Here is an 18443-nt window from a genome sequence, read left to right as displayed (position 1 = left end):
GTCGTGTGTATGTATATGTGTATGTGCGGTGTGTGTGTGTGTGTTTGTATACGTCCTCCATCCACCGTTTGACAACTGGTAATGGCTTGTTTATGTTCCCATAACTTAGCAGTTCGGCATAAGGGAGCAGCCTTTAAGAAATAAGTGAGGGGGTCAATTTGTTCGACTAATCTTTCAAGATAGTGTCCCAGCGTGGCCGCATTACAATGACTGAAAGACGAAAAGGATAAGCGGTACTAAGCGTAAACGATTACAATCCAGCAAAAAAAAAGAAAAAAAGGTTTGTGGTTAAAGTTTTAGAGTTGTTAAGAAGTAGAGCTTAGAGGGTTGCACAGGGAAAGGAAATGGATGAGTTAAAATGAACTGGAGAATTACTTTTTCTTTTTATACAATCGAAATGTTCAATATTTAAAATAGAAATCCCAAAAACATTTTCCGAATAAACAAAACTGTAAAGATTGAGGAATGGGATAGTTATTGCACAAACCCAGAAATGTGTTGTGTATATATATATATATATATATATATATATATATATATATATATATATATATATATATATATATATATATATATATATATATATATATATTACAATGGGGAAGGCCGGTTTATGGGATTACCCTGGTTTTCCCATTCATAAAAGGTTTAGCTTTATGGCATATCGTCAGACCCCAAAACCTGTTGGCCTAAGACCGCTTCAAAATATGGAGGCGGGAAAGCCACGCTACGAAGGTAAACAATAGGAGATTATCTCCCTTCGCCATTGTCTATCGATTTCCGACATCTTCGAATGTGCTTCCTCTCCAGATATGTTTCCTTTGAGGCGGCGAGCTGGCAGAAACGTTAGCACGCCGGGCGAAATGCTTAGCGGAGTTCAAATTCCTCCGAGATCGACTTTGCCTTTCATCCTTTCGGAGTCGATAAATTAAGTACCAGTTGCGTACTGGAGACGATCTAATCAACTGGCCTCCTCCCCCCAAATTTCGGGCCTTGTGCCTAGAGTAGAAAAGATATGTTTCCTACAAACGATATATATATATATATATATATATATATATATATATATATATATATATATGTGTGTGTGTGTGTGTGTATTGGTTTAAAATTTTGGCACAAGGCCAGCAACTTCAGGGGAGAGTATAAATCGATTGCATCGACCCTAGAGCTCAACTGGGACTTATTTAACCCATAAAGCGCTGGGATTTACATGGACTGCTGAGCACATTTTATGAAAATGAGACTACCATGCACACAAAAAACAAAAATAGTTAAAATATCTCCTTAGTGTATAATGGTGGCAAGTTTTGCATCATCTGAAAAGTCATTAGTTGAACAATTAGTCCTCTTGCATTCTGGTGGGTATCGGAGCGTTTGAGTGACATTAGACCCCAGCAAACGCCCATAAATAAAACGCATCTATCTGGGTCACGATCGTGGCTTGTCGACCTGTGCTTGACGGCCACGATTCGTGGTCTGTCGCGCTTTATGTATTAATTAACCCAGAAAGGGATGAAAGGCAAAGTCGACCTCGGCGGAGTTTGAACTCAGAACGTAAAGATGAAAGATGGATGAAATACCACTAAGCATTTTGCCCAACTTGCTAATGATTCTGCGAGCTCTCTGCCTTATATTGTATATGTATTGCCTTTCTTTTTGTGGTACGTATTAGAAAAACATTTAAGTAAAAGGAAATGTTTTTGTATCTCGATTACAAACAATATAAATAACACACGTGAGATAATAATTTTAAGTACAATTACCATGATTCAAATTCAGCTAATTAGCCAACTAATTAGTGTTTCATTTCCCACTTTACACTAGGTGTCATTTCTTGATTATCATTAGCGTGGAGTGAAAAACAAAGCTTAATTTATGTTGAAAAGCTTTCACCAAGTATATAAACTGAGAATCGCCTCGTAATTGAAGACAGACGTTAAGACGCTTCAATAAATTAGTTTGGAATGACAGTTTACGCAACTATTCCCTATTTGCAAATAGAAGCTGTGTACGATTTTTCTCATTACGTGAACTTCCATCCGCAGTTCAAAAAATTAAGAGATAGATTTACTGCTTTAAAACCATTTTGCTGCAGTGTGGCACAACAAATCGTTATATTCAACTTCCATTTCGCCCAGAAATGTTTGAAACTAGCAATGATTAATTGCATGCAATGGAACAACTCTATCTACAATAGGCATAAAGCCTGGAGTTTCGGCGGAGGGACTGGTCGATTACACCTCCTCCAGTGATCTGCTGGTATTTATTTCATCAACCCCGAAAGGATGAGAGGCAAAGTTGAGATCGGCGAAATTTGAACTCTGAACGTAAAGACGGGTGCATTGCTGTTAAGCATTTCGTCCAGCATGCTAAAAATTCTGCCAACTCACCATCTTAACGGGCTCCTGTGCCTAACTTTACCCTCCACCTGGGCTCCTGAGCAAAAAAATAAATAGTTGCATATACAGCTCAAGAGTAGCGATTGTTGGCAATGGACAAATTCATAAAAAAATTTCAAGAGAATAACAATAATAGTCTCATCTCTAAACTACCGTATTTGTTCATCAAAATCGCTAATTTCTTCATGACTTTCTCCAGTTTAGTTGTCCGAATCACTCCCATTGCTGGCATAAGTGTAAACTCTTCGAAGAATAAATATCAACAATAATTTCCTCAACCGCAAAAAGTCTAAGCCTTGCTCATTTATAAGACGAAGTGCTCGGTTCATCACACTCGTTTCATCGCAAAATCAGTTTCATTTACTTTTTCGATTAAAAACAAAAGTAAATAACATCTATGGGAGACACCATTAATGATGTCATAAATACAGTTGACAACAAAGCTCCTACGTGAACAATAATCTAAATTTCCTTTTCCTTTTCTATGTTTGTTGTTGAATACCGCTTTAGCGTGAATCCGACAGAAATGACATTAAAGCTATTCCTGCTATAGTGGGAACACGGGTTGACAGGGTTAATGTAGTCGAATGATATTCACTTGATATACAGCTAGATCACACACGACAGATCTAAATGTTTTTTACTGTCTGCAGATGAATAAACGCAGTGATATTTTATGTTTTGCACATTCTCTATTTCACATGGTTTGCTGACTTGTTTAACGAAATCTTTTCATATATAACATATTAATCTACCATCTATTGTATTTTGTCAATGTTTTCACTGAATTCTGCCCCAAAATATTCAGTGAGTCACATCGAAAATAACATTCATTCCCCGAATTAACAACAACAAAACCGAATTGTCAGACACATCTTGTCAAGCACCAGAAATAGCCACTAGAAATTTAACGCTTCATTGTTTATTTTGTATTGGACGTTGTCTGGTTAGTCTTCGAGTCTTCTAGTTACTATTTTTGCAGAAAAAATTAATATTCTTGAATAAATATTGTATTAAAAAATATTATATTTATTTATCTAGACAAATTTCTTCAGCTGTTATTAAAGTACAAGATTTGGGTCTTTTCGATTTGGCCGCCAACATTTCAAAAGAAGTTTACCGAAAATTTAAAAATTTTACACAAGAATATACTTGCTCAAACTGAATTGCTGGAGTTATTTCATTTTTTCCAGAAAAACGTTTTCAAAATGTTATAGAGATTTAAAGTTTGATCATTTTCACCCAGTCAGGAAAGAGGATTTGGAAGCTATCCTTTTCTGCGTGACTGCACATTTTGTCGTCAGTATCCTGAAACTAGTACGTGTTGTCGATATCTGTAAACAACACGTGTTATGTCTCCGGTAATTTTCTTTCATGTAAATAAATCTTATTTAGCTGTTACTTTTAGCACACCTCACAACCACCTCAATGCTCAGTGACAAAAGAAACAAACATTTAAGCATTCAATATAAATTTAATGCAAATGTAATAAACAACACGTTACATGTGATAGACACATTACAATTTTTAACAGAAAGATTTGAAAGAATCAGAGGAAAGTTCTCTGGTAATTTTCTTTCATGTAATTAAATTTTTATGTTAATTTAAAAATTAGCCAGCAAAATCTTATAAAATGACAATGTTCCAAAAGGTGTACACATTTATGTTATATATGAAATTAAGAGTAAACAAAATATACTTAAAAAAAACATTTAAGTATGCAATAAGCAACACATTACAAAATATTTTAAAATTGAAAACGAAAGTTAGAAATGCATTCAATTAATTTTTCAAACAAATCACAATTTTCATACCTCCTGCATCACATAAATTCACAGAGATATGAATCTATCATAGAACGGTGAGTGCCACAGCATCGTTTATTACCTCGCTTCACAGAGGCCCACATACTCTCCACTTGTTGAGTGTGGGTACCATTTTTCCGGTTAACAAACCCAACGCTGTAGTTCACCGTTCTAAGCTCAAAATTGTAGCTATCAATTTCAGGAGTGTGACAGTATGCCCTCCACAAATCGCTGAAAATCATGGTTCCTGGAAGAATAGAGTAACGTATGCATTCTTCCAGTGTGTCACGATTCCGACATAGCACTACATGCAGAAAAACCTATCTAGTCTCGCGACACGCTCCGCTGAGAACCTACTGCTCTAGTAGGACCCATCCTTGGTTGTACTTATGTCTTGAGAAGACTGTTTCGTCAGTCTCAACAATTTTCCCAGGACCACCAACTTGAATTGGATAATGGAGCAAGTACTTCACACATATTTCTCTAACATAGTTGTTGTAATCAGCAACTGTGCAATGGTTCATCCCAAGTTTTTCAACACAAAACCAAACTGATGTCAATTCCTTAACCCGTGAGTAAAAGAAGAGGATTGCAGTCCTTAGAGGAAGGTTCTCACCTTCAAATCATGTGTCTTTCCTCCCGACACAAGAGTCTATACATTCTCGGAACGAGCATCGCCAATAAATGTTCCCACCATATCTTTCCGTATACATAATATGCCTCTTTTTACATAATTATCTTTTGGGTATAACACCCTTTTCTTGAAGGTACGACACAGTATCTTCCTCTGTTTTCAATTTTTCTATCATAGAAGCGAAGTTACTGGAGCTTGCTGCCATAATCACACAATCACGCAAATAATCAACACGTGCTTCCTTGCAGATAAAAGACTTTTCAAAGGTTGCTGTCAGACAAAATAGCTCTCATGTTCCGCTTGTTACTATCAAAACAGACATGAATTACCAAAATTTTCAAATTATTGTATCGGTATTTGGCCGAACTGCTACGTTACAGGGATGTAAACACACCAGCACCACCTGTCAAGCTGCAGTGAGACAAACAGGCAGAAAGACACACGTGTGTGTGTGCATGTAAGTTGGTTTTTGCGTATGCGTGTGTGTATGTTTGTATGCTTCATTGTTGTCTAGTTAACATTTCTTTTGTCATAGTAACATAGCTTAGACAGAAGTAAATTTGAGACAGGTATTTTTTTGGCAGACAAATGTAATTCCAGTGGCCAACACTTGCCTGTTTTTCAAGTAAGGGAATTTTATTCCAGAGAAATTGAAGTGCGCAGAGCCAGCAAACAAGTTATTGAGAGAAAATGTCAACAAACTTCACAAGTAGCAGTCCAACCCCAAACAATGATGTTTATAGCTGAGCCACTATACACACCATCTAACCAAATACCATTGTTAGAATAATAGCCTCACTTCTTGTCTTATACAACAGCAACGAGTATTGATTTTGGTTTATTAGCAGTAGTATAGTTTCTAACTGTATTTGGAAAATGAAAAGTTCCAGGTTTTCGCCGATATGAAATTATAATTCAAGGAAAATTCCCAAGGAAACTATGGACAAAGATAAGACAATACAATTTTTGAAGCCATTTGATTGTTCTGCAACTATCCAATATATGATATATGTTATGAATCAAAGCAAAAATCCAGACGATGGTAGACATTGGTGATGCTATTGAAAATCTGTTGCAAGGAATTTTCAATCGGAAAAGATGTTTGAAAAACGTAAAATGAGATTCGAAGAAAGAAGTGAGACGTACATATATGCATAGAAATTTGGATAATCTAAAAACATGAAACGGTATGTGAATTAAGATGTGAAGCTATAGTTAATTGGCTATGGTTAATATATGTGATATTGTATGGGTAGCTGCTTACATGTCCACAAGAACCGGTCGGTTCAGTTATAGTTCTTAATGTGGTGTCAGCTGTTATGTTGTTTCCATCTTGAACAGGAGTCAAGGACATATCCAGAGAGATTATCGTGTGTGTGTATTTGTGTGAGTATACACATACATACATGCATATATACATATGTTCATACACACACACATATATACATACATGCGCTCGAGTGTGGTTGATGCCAGTGTCAGCTGACTGGCTCCCATACTGGTGACATGTAAAAAGTACCCAATACACTCTCGGAGTAGTTGGCTGTAGAAAACCTTGCCAGATCAGATTGAAGCCTGGTGCAGCCTCCTGGCTTGCCAGTCCACAGTTAAACCGTCCAACCCATGCCTGCATGGAGAGCAGACGTTAAACGATGATGATGATGCATGCATAAATACATATAGTCTAGAAATATACAAAAGACAGAGACAGTTGAAAGAGCAACAAGCTAGGTGTATAAGTTTGACGCTCAGGGAAAATGGAAAAAGTCTTTGATCTTTCAAGCTTATGCTCTTCTAGAGAACGAAATGAGGAGAAAAAACAGATGGAGAGAGAGAGAAAAGAAAACAGTAAGAAAGAGAAAACATGTTACATGTTGGATTGATACACACACACACACACACACACACACACACACACACACACATATTATAGCAATATAATATGAATATACACTTATGTATATATGTACATTAATATGTCACTGCCCTTCTGTATATACATATACATACATACACACACACACACACACACATATATATATATATATATATATATATTTACTCCAAGTAAATACATAAACTACAGTTTAAGCAACATATTACCTGCCTCTGGACGCCCTCTTCCCAAGACGGTACCCATACAGGTGATCCCCAGGAGCGCCTCCGGATTTAAACATCCCCTGAAGGATCGAGGCAAACCTACCACTTACCTATATATATATATATATATATATATATACCTATATATATATATATATATATATATATATATATATATATATATATATATATATATATATATATATATATATATATATATATATATATATATACCTATATATATATATATATATATATATATATATATATATATATATATATATATATATATATATATATATATATATATATATATCGTGCAGCAGATATTCAGACTAAATAACTGAATATCAATCTCAGCAGTCTTTGGTGGGGTAGAAGGGAATCTACAAAAGTCATCAGCACTGTAAGCCACTCCATTGGCTTATTATAAACATAAAGAATTGGACAGTTAATCTACAAAAAGATGGATAGAAAAAAAATTGAAACAAGAATTCTTTCTTACATAGTAAATCGATTTCAGAATTTAACTTGGAGTTTGTAATTAGAAATTAAATGACAGGTTATTTTATGTATAAGAAAAACTTCATAAAAGACTAACTGCTACAACTTTACTGCTAAACTTTTATTTGTCAGACTATGTAAATCAATGCTTGCCAATCTGTTATGGAAGTGGCAATTTCACTGAGTACTAAGCATTGATATTATTTACGATCTGAAATAAACATTTACAAATTTATAGTTCCTGAATATAAGATATAAAATATATAATTTGTTATGCTTTGCTTAATTCTTAGGTATCTTTGGTTCAACATCCATCGTAATAAACATAAAATAAGGTCATAAATACTGTATTTATTTTACTGAAGCAGGATTTTTTTTTTTTGTACCAGAATGGCATAATTTTTGTATCAGCGTTCTAGTTTATAAATTAAACATGTCATAACTTTTTTTCCACCATGCCAAATTGTCCTCTTTATGAAGCAGGAACTAAATGATTCAGTCTCATGTCACCATAACATATTCATTGCTATTACAAACATTTATAACTACTAATGATTTAGAAACTACTTCAGTTAAACTTCATTAGAGTTTGCAACTTATTTTAAAACTTCTATAATAATATTGGGTGAACTGAATATTTATAATAATGGTTTAAGCAACTTATTTGGTTTTGTATGTTTACTATGAATCCTTGTAAAAAACATTTAATTCCTTTTTTTTACCAACTTACGAAAGAGGGAAAACATCTGAAGAAATTCCACTTTCAGAAAGTTAATATGCCTTTCAGGGAGAATGAATTCCTGAAAAATGAATCACTAGATCAGCTGCTCATCTCCTAATATAGTAATGAGCATAGCGTTTTTATATATTTATGCGTGTATGGTGAAGCACGACTTTCGAACATTGGGCCTCACCGAGACGATGACTTCTGACTGAGACCTTTAGAAATATGCTGTGCGTGAGAAGACCCGGATAGCCAAGTGGGACCTAAATCCAAGGCCTCTGCCAGGGGTGTAGCCAGCCCACTTATGCGTACCTTTCCTTCATTGGACACTAAACTCCGCTTGTGAAGACCTGTTGAGGCAAGTGAAATCGAAATCGAACTGAATTCGACGACTGGCACCCATGCCAACGTCGTCTTCTTCATTGGACACGAAACTCGGCTTGCGAAGACCTGTTGGGGCAAGTAAAAGCGAAATCGTGGTGGCACCTGTGCCCAGCGTCGCCTTCCTGGCACTTGTGCCGGTGGCACGTATAAAGACATTCGAGCGAGATCGTTGCCAGTGCCGCTGGAGTGGATCCTATGCAGGTGGCATGTAAGATACACCATTTTGAGCGTGGCCGTTGCCAGTACCGCCTGACTGGCCTTCGTACCAGTGGCACGTAAAAGCACCCACTACACTCTCGGGGTGGTTGGCATTAGGAAGGGTATCCAGCTGTAGAAACTCTGCCAAATGAGATTGGAGCCTGGTGTAGCTATCTGGTTCACCAGTCCTCAGTCAAATCGTCTAACCCATGCTAGCATGGAAAGCGGACGTTAAACGATGATGATGATGATGATGATGATGATGATGATATATATATACATATTTGTCCAAAATCACGGAGACAGAGTAGGAGAAAAAGTATAAGTGAAAGGAGAGGAGAGAAAATAGTAATTCAGTGAAGGAGAGAGAGTGAGAGTAATACTCCTGACTGAGAGGGAGAGAGAGAAAGTAATAGCAATGGGAGAGAGGAAGTGGCAAAGAGCGTATCTTCTGTTTTCTGTCACAACATATGAGAAAGGAAGGGGTGATAGATGAATAACGAAGGAAGAGGTGAAAAAGTCCATGTTTCAAGACTATGTGAGAATGTGTGTGTGCATGTAAAGTGAGGTGGGGGTATGTGAATGTTTGTGCGTGTGTGTGTGTGTGTGTGTGTGTGTGTGTGTGTGTGTGTGTGTGTGTGTGTGTGTGTGTGTGCAATGGAAATGGGATGGTGAACGTTCAGTGCTGAAAAGAAAAATCAAACAGCATTTCAACTCAGTGCATATGTGAATGTTTGTATCTGTGATTATAATGTACCTTGTTTTGTACCTTATTGATATATAAAATACTACAATAAGCTAGTTTATAATAATAGTTAAAGTAACTTATTTGGTTTTGTATGTTTACTATGAATACTCATAGAAAACATTTAATTCCTTTTCTTTTTACTCTCATTAACCAACTTATGACAGAAGAACATCTGAAGAAATTCTTCCTTCAGAAGGTTAATATGTATTTCAAGGAAAATGAGTTTCTGAAAAATTAATCACTAGCTCAGCTGATCATTTCTGATAATTAACTTATTGCATACAGTGCTCAGGTGCACTAAAACTCATCAGAAAATTCATAATTTACTGCATGAACAGTACATAGAATATGCACAGGAAGTGAACAGTGACTAAGTCTAAAAAAAAAAAGGAAAAGAAGAAGGAACAGGGGTTTGTGGTGCATCAAGTGTACTGTTGGCAAGTTTCAGGAAGAATGGAAGTTTTGAAATTGTGTCATTTATTTAATGAAGATCTTGATATCACAAAGTTGAATGACTACACAAAAGTCAACATTCGATGTTTAACACATGACACCTAAATAATATATTTGTTCTTCATGAGTATTTAGATAAAATAAAACATTTTTCTTGCTTGATAGACTTTGCTTTTTGTAAGGATTTGACAATAATTGTAAGGTGGACATTCATTCCTATAGATTTCTGTTAACTAATTCATACTACTAGATGAACATCTTCCCTTTTACTTACTTCCTCATTTACCGTCCGTTTTCCATGCTAGCATGGGTTGGACGGTTCGATCCGGGTCTGGGAAGCCAGGAGGCTGCACCAGGCTCCAGTCTGATCTGGCAGTGTTTCTATAGCTGGGTGCCCTTCCTAACGCCAACCACTCCATGAGTGTAGTGGGTGCTTTTTACATGCCACCGGTGCAGGGGCCAGAGGAGGCTGGCAACGGCCACGATTGGCTGGTGCTTTTTACATGCCACCAGCACCGAAGCCAGTCAAGGTGGCGCTGGGATCTGCCACGTTCGGATGGTGGGTTTTGAGCCTTAATTGTCTCTCCTATATATAAAACATATATGGATGGTAATTTATAAGTTATACATTAAGCATTATAACTTATTGCATAACAAGGCAAATAAGACAGTCAAAATATTCTATCAGTTTAATGTTCAAAGAGTCAGATCCAGCCTCTCACATCTACCTTACAATGTAATTCTAAAAGCAAGCAATGACATCATCAAAATCTTGAAGCTACAAGATAATGCATGACCGATTCAAAACAAGGTGAATAAACCTATATGAATTTGTTTTACAAGATTCCTGGTGTGAAATCATGTGTTGAAACAAATATAGTTATACTTGGAGATGGTCTTTTTCTTTTTTGCAAAATAAACACACACATTACATATTTGTTCTTCACATCAGCTTTATTATTGTTCTTATTTTAGTGTCCTTTGTCTGAAATCTTTCGTCCATTCTCTGGACTAAACAGAACAGGAAGAGCCACATGGGATGGGGGAATTACTGAAGAGGTCACAAGATGTGTGGTAAAAGATTTCAGACAAAGGACACTAAAATAAGAACAATGATAAAGCTGATGTGAATAACAAATATATAATGCATGTATTTATTTGGCACCCCCCCCCCCCCAAAAAAAAACCCAGAAAAAAGAATGACCTTCCTGAAATATAAGAAAATGTAAATAAGTAAACTTTACATTTGACAGCCTAATCTGAATGCCAAATATTATTCAATGCATAAAATAAATGATTACTAATGTGGTATAAACATTGTAAATTTAATGCATGAAATTCAATATATGATTTCCTAAATAGTAGATATGTTCATGTTACAGGTACAATTTTTTTCATAGATTTCAGCCTTATTGATAAAGTAGTAAAGACTGCAGTTTGTATTTCTCTTTGTGTGCTCTTAAAAGCAAGCAAATGACAATAACAAGGAAAAAAAAAAAAGAAAGATCTAATGTCAAAAAGCGTATTAGAAAATTGGATTTTCTGTATTGTTGGATACTGAATTAATGGAACTTTTACTTGAGTTGCTGATCCAAAATGATGTTAATATCTAATGGTTATTTACATATTTCTCTTTTCAGCTACCACCCATGCTCATTCTGGCCTTAGTAAAACGCCATCAAAGGTAGGAGTACATTTCTTTGTATTTTGTATGCACACACACACATACACACACACACACACACACACACACCATCATCATCATCATCATTTAACATCTGTTTTCCATGCTGGCATGAGTAAGACAGTTTGACTGGAACTGGTAAAACAAGCAAAAGAATGAAAGAAAGGCTGTCACCTTACAACAAAAGAATTAAGTAAACTAACTTTCGATTCTAGAGAAAATGACTTTATTTTGACCATTGCAGCATAAACCATACATTTTGGATTATAAAGAAACAAATATCTTAAATAATAAATGTTACACATGTATCTCTTCAGCAATCTACGATATAATCTAAGCTACTGCTTGGGTTTTGTTGACATAGTTCAAAGATTGGGAATGCAGCTGGTAACAGTTTAAATAGTTCAATAGAAAACTATTCCTAATATCTTTCAAGCTATTCATTTAAACTTACAGCAGTTAATATTTTTAGCCAGTACACACACATATACTGTTGCTGATGTCCAATCAACAAATCTCCTGTTGGTGCTGTCCTTACCAAAAATGTTTAAAAAGACAGGTAAGGTTTAGCAAAAGGAAAGGCAACTGGTTATAAAAGAATGCCAAAATAAGCTGTATTTGTCTATTTGGGACTAGGGAAAGACAGACATAAAAAAAATGTACATATATATATATATACAGGGGTTGGACAAAATAATGGAAAGACCTTAATATTTCAAACAAATTTAGTTTAATATGGGGTAGGACAGCCTTTGGCAGTAATTACAGCTTGAATTCTATGAGCTATAGACTCATACTAAGTTTAAATTGTTTCCAAAGGAATTTTTGTCCATTCTTCAGCTAAAACAGTCTCCAGTTCTTGTAGTGATGATGGTGGAGGATATCGACTCCTTACTTATTTTCCTAAAATGCATCATAAATGTTCAATAATATTGAAATCTGGGGACTATGGTGGCCAGATAAGATGTTCAACTTCACTCAAATGTTCCTCGTGCCATTCAGTAAGAACTTTAGCTGTGTGAATTGGTGCATTATCATCCTGAAAGATTGTGTTTCCCTCTGGAAACAGTTCCGCAACCATAGGATGAATTTGATCAGATAAAATGCTTAAACAGTCTTGACTATTAATTCTGCCATGAAGGGAAACAATTGGGTTGGCAGATTTCCAAGATATAGCCACCCTCCCTAGATTATCACAGATCCTCCTCCATGTTTAACAGTTGGAAGAAGGCAGTCTGGGTCAAATAATTCTTTTGGTTGTCTCCACACATATACTCAGCCGGTGGTTGGAAATAAGGTAAAGGATGACTCATCCAAGAAAATAACATTCTTCAACTGCTCTAGGGAACAATTCTATGGGATTTTACTCCACTCTAAATGCTTTGCAACATTTATTTTTGAAAGTAGTAGTTTTCTGATTGCAACCATCCTGTGAATCTGGCTTTGTACAGCTCCCAGCAAAAAGTTTTTGTGGAAACTGGGTTCTCAAGGTTGTCATTAAGCTCTGCAGTAATTTTGGGAGTTGTACTTTTGTGATCCTTTCTAACAATTTGTGTAAGAGTCTAACAGTTCCTATCTGAAAGTTTTAGTTTTCTTCTGGAGTTTTGTTTTGATGAGGAGGTTTTTCCCTCTTTCTCAAAAGCTGTCGTTACTTTTGAGACAGTACTTCTTGATACACCAAAACATTTCGGGTGTTTTTGTTACGTTAGCGCCTGCCATACAAGCACCAACAATTTGACCTCATTTGCATGAATTTTAATTACTTTTTTCTGATGATATCTGAAAATAAACAGCAATTTTAGCAAAACATATTAAGCAACACTAAAAATAAATCAAAAGACAAAAATGAACAAGCTTTTGACATGTTATAGATATTTCAAAATTATGATGCTAGGTGTTTCCATTATTTTGTCCAACCCCTGTATATATGTATATATATATATATATATATATACAGGGGTTGGACAAAATAATGGAAATACTTAGCATCATAGCATCATAATTTTGAAATATCTATAACATGTCAAAAGCTTGTTCATTTTTGTCTTTTGATGTATATATATATATATATATATATATATATATATTGCGTATAGTAACATCGTTTTTGGAGAAAGAACCGGTTTCGTATTTTCTTTTCAAATTTCTCAAATTTCTTTACCTCTATTGTGTCATGTCTTTGCTATGTTGTGAATTATGGCGCTCCAGACAGGTGAAGGTAATCAGGAATTTTTTCCAGTATAAGGGAGATAATCAAAAATGTTGGGAATGATTAAGTTTTAAGTATAGGCTATGGCTTGGTCACCTTTATAAAGTTGTACAGGAAATAATCATACCCAAAGACTGGTGTAGTAGCATCAAAGCCAAATGCTTCGAGGGTAAAAGAGATATGCCTCAGAGAGAAGTAGTCACAGAAATATCTAATTACTGGACCAGATCATCAAAGTTACTGAATGAGTTATAGCTCAATAAATTAGAAAGCTTAAATTAGATGCAGTTCCAAATATTTACTTGTATACCACCGTAAAACAATTCTTTATATCATAGTCTAAAATTAAGTCTTTCCTTTTGTAATCTGCTCCATACGATGGTCAAAATTTCAGTTAATAGAATAATTGTAATTCAATCAATATTAACAAATCAGTTACTAAGATGTCCTACATCTATAATTTGTTTCTGTAGTCAACAGATAACATTCTGAATACATGAGTATTATCTGCTTCTGAGAAGATTTGTATTCTGATTTCATTTCAGCTCCTCCGGAAAAACATGCTTATGCTAGAAGAAGCCAAGAAGGAGTTAGAAAAACAGCTGCAAGCAGTTAAAGAAGAAAGGAAAATATCTGTAAGTCTACTTCCTTCGCCTGTAGTTATTTTTGTGAATGCTGTTTTGTTACATTCTGAGTTTAAATCCCGCTGGCGTCATCTTTGCCTTTCACCCCTGATTGATTTTGTTACCAGTTTAGTCCTGGAGCCAATGTCATTGACTAACTCCTTCCTGCAAAATTACAGGCCTTTTGCTGAAATTAAAAATAGATCTTTATTTTCAAGTCACTATAGTACTACACACACACACACACACACACACACACACACACATTTATATGTAAGCACAGGAGTGGCTATGTAGTAAGAAATTTGCTTCACAACCGTATGATTCCAGATTCAGTCCCACTGTGTGGCAACTTGGGCATGTGTCTTCTACTATAGCCATGGGCTGACTAAAACCTTGTGAGTGGATTTGGTAGATGGAAACTGAAAAGAAACCCATCATGTATGTGTGTATATGCGTGTATGTGCATGTGTGTGTGTGTCTGTGTGTCTTTGTATCTGTGTTTGTCCCCCACTATGACTTGACAACCAGTGTTGGTGTGTGTTTACGTCCTCATAACGTAGCAGTTCAACAAAAGAACCATATGCCATATGTCATACCAGCTGAGACTTCTTTGGTGTTCAATTTCTCATTTCGTCCATTAGCTGTGTTGGTTCTGTTGGATTGCCTTCTGGATTTTCTTGGTATTCTCTTCCCCTGAATTTCCTGTATTACCATGTCTCTCTTTGATTTTCTTTTTGCCCTTGACTACCACATCATTGAACCTAGTCTCTGCCTATTGGTATCCTGCTATTTCTTTAAACTCGAGCTCCTCCTTTACTGCAGCCAGCACCTCCTGAACTCTTGATTTTCTGCCTGCTCTCAGCCTGGGTTGAACTGACCTCACAGTCTTGTCTTGTTTCTGGAGAGCAACACCAGTCAGGCCAATTGGACACCAAGTCATTTTCTTGTGCATTTATTAATCTTGGCTTCAACTGTTCCCACTGTGCTAGTGCTGATATATATTGGCAAAAACCAGAGAAACTTTAGTATCTGCTTGACCTTCAGGCATCAAATTTTATATTAACCAGACAGGCTTACAAGCTTCCCTCTGCCATTTCTTTGGTTTCAATTTCATTTTTCATGTCATTCAAGTTGTCATACCGCCTTCCAAAGTGCTTCAGTGTTGGAAAGGGTTGTTTGACTTCAGTGAATGGGACCTTATCAAATACTAACCCCTTCCATAGTGAGAAGCTCCACAACATTTTAAGCTTGAAGCTTGTTCTAGATGAGGTGGCTACCTTATCAAACTGCTTCAGTAGCCTATGTTCTAGTCTTCCCTTGTACTGTAATGTTATAATGTTATCTATAAAGACTCTTACAGGAAGCATTCAGTATTCACTTCCAAGGTCTGCTAGACATGGACTACTCATCACTGCCTCCAAGATAGTCAGCACAAGCAATACTGGAGAAATAGCACAGCCCATTGCTATACCAACTTCCTGACTGATTCAGTCTATTGTAAAATCGTTTGTGGAGAATCATATCAAAAAGCTATGAAAGTACTTTTTCGATACTATTTGTATGTTCTTTGGGACATGATACATCTCAAGAGCCAGTTGGATCATCTTGTGTGAGAGTGATCCAAATGTATTTGCCAGATCAAGGTGTATGACATTGAAGTCTTTCTTCTCTGCTCTAACTCTTTGGATTGCTTATCCAAATCATTGAAACATGCTCTTTGCATCCAAACATTTGAACTTAGAATATATATGCATTTATTTTTTTAAAATTTATATTACAAGGTGATGACTCACTGAGGTTACAGTCCAGTGATTGATGCCAATAAAATGAAAAAAATAATAGAGTATTTAAGTTGTGATTACTTTAAAAGTGAAAGCATTTATAATAAACAAGCCGGGATTTGTGGTTTGAGAGAAATCTGAACTTGGGAAAACTGTTTTACTTTGATTTCTCTAACTTTCTATTTATTAATTCAAAATGCTTTATTGTACATTTATCATCATTCATGAATGTAAAATTTCCTCTTGAAGATAGCTGTGTTGCATGTTTCACTTCACTATCTAAGTTAAGGACACAGATCTATAGTGTGATTGTTGACCTGACAGTTGGTCTGCTTGTCTAAAACAAAACAATGAGACAAAAGTATTGTATAAGCATGATAGCATGGATAATCTGGTCACTCAATCTATTAGAAATAGCAGCAAACCTTCCACAAAATACAGTTCATAATCTGAAGAATCGGTGGATACATTGGCTGATGGAGATAAACATGCACCAAATGGAATGGATATGCCTTGAAATATGCATTGATTGTTGATCTAGTCAAAGGGAGTTACATGGTATTAAACAATAACTGAGTTAACTAGACTACCTTAAAAAAGTTGTATCAAACCTGCCCAAGATATAGAAAAAGTGGAGAAACCATAATCTTTGTCAACATGTAAAATTTAAGTTGAATGTGACAAACAATTAATGTTTTTCTTCAGCATATTTTAATAAAGAATAGTGAGTCACTACATTTCAGTAGGTAATAGCAGTCTTAACATTGGCCAGTATTTGAAAAAGGATTCTTGCACTCAAGTTAGGATAATGCCCCTTTCTAATTGCTGAAATTACTTTAACTAGATATCTGGTTAAAGAATCTCTATATCTTAAAGGATATAACATAATTATAAGCATCCTCCTTTGGATAAACAGATAAAAAAATAAAAGATAAGTTATGATACATATATAAATAATTAATAGTTTTCTTTTCTTTTAAATGTAACTGAGGTTAAAAATGATGAATTTAAGAAAGATCTTTATCTGCATTCTTCATGGTATGATCAGGAAAAAGATGAGATACTTGTGTTAATTAAACAGAATTGTAATTCCACTACGTACAATTTGTGTGAACTAACTAACACCTAAATCTTACGATATTCATACTACATGGGAACTTTCTGGCAGAAAAAATTTCCATAATTTCAACTATGTGTTTATGCATCAGGTATATTTTAAGAAAAGTTTTGTCAATTTCTTAAAATAGACGAAGTATAATCTACTGATTTAATCCAAAACTCCATTCTGAAACTGGATTTTTCACATACATTGAAATGAAAAAAAAAGTATAGGAGAGGTGTTTATCAGGCATAAGAATGCTTTTATTTAAAAATATATTGTATCCTTTTGTGTGTAATAAACTAAGCAGCAGTAAAATATTGGTGCAAATTATTTTTACAAATTTTCTTCAGTATGCTCCGTTGGATGTGTAATGTCAATGTGAATACCCGTCAGAGTGTAAGTATCTTGAGAGAAAAGCTGAACATTAGAAGCATCAGTTGTGGCGTGCAAGAGAGACGATTGCGCTGGTATGGACATGTGGTGAGAATGGAGGAGGATAGCTGCGTGAAAAAGTGCCACACCCTAACAGTTGAGGGAACCCGTGGAAGAGGTAGGCCCAGGAAGACCTGGGCTGAGGTGGTGAGGCAAGACCTTCGTACATTGGGCCTCACCGAGGCGATGACTACGGACCGAGACCTTTGGAAATGGGCTGTGCGTGAGAAGACCCGGCAAGCCAAGTAAGATCGTTGCCAGTGCCCCTGGACTGGTTCTTGTGCGGGTGGCACATGAGATGCACCATTTTGAGCGTGGCCGTTGCCAGTACCGCCTGACTGGCTCCTGTAGGATTTTCGAGCGAGATCGTTGCCAGTGCCCCTGGACTGGCTTGTGCGGGTGGCACATAAAAGACACCATTTCGAGCGTGGCCGTTTTCGTGCGGGTGACACGTAAAAGCACCCACTACACTCTCTGAGTGGTTGGCGTTAGGAAGGGCATCCAGCTGTAGAAACTCTGCCAAATCAGACTGGAGCCTGGTGTTGCCATCCGGTTTCACCAGTCCTCAGTCAAATCGTCCAACCCATGCTAGCATGGAAAGCGGACGTTAAACGATGATGATGATGATGATGAAAACTCAGCTCTGTTTTCAGGAAG

At 36.0% G+C, this 18443-nt stretch overlaps 1 protein-coding gene across 1 annotated transcript in view; it reads left to right on the top strand.

Annotated features, from left to right (window-relative positions):
* Nucleotides 1-18443, top strand: part of LOC106871452 (dynein axonemal heavy chain 5) — a 330351-nt gene that overhangs the window by 18284 nt on the left and 293624 nt on the right. The window contains exons 2-3 of the mRNA XM_089358345.1: nucleotides 11593-11636; nucleotides 14391-14480. Coding sequence (XP_089214471.1) covers nucleotides 11593-11636; nucleotides 14391-14480 — 134 coding nt within the window. The remainder of the gene's footprint in view (nucleotides 1-11592; nucleotides 11637-14390; nucleotides 14481-18443) is intronic.

The sequence above is a fragment of the Octopus bimaculoides genome, chromosome 10 (genome assembly GCF_046866305.1).
Source record: "Octopus bimaculoides isolate indiv1 chromosome 10, ASM4686630v1, whole genome shotgun sequence".
Taxonomy (NCBI): Eukaryota; Metazoa; Mollusca; class Cephalopoda; order Octopoda; family Octopodidae; genus Octopus; species Octopus bimaculoides.
This window is presented reverse-complemented; position numbering and strand designations above follow the sequence as displayed.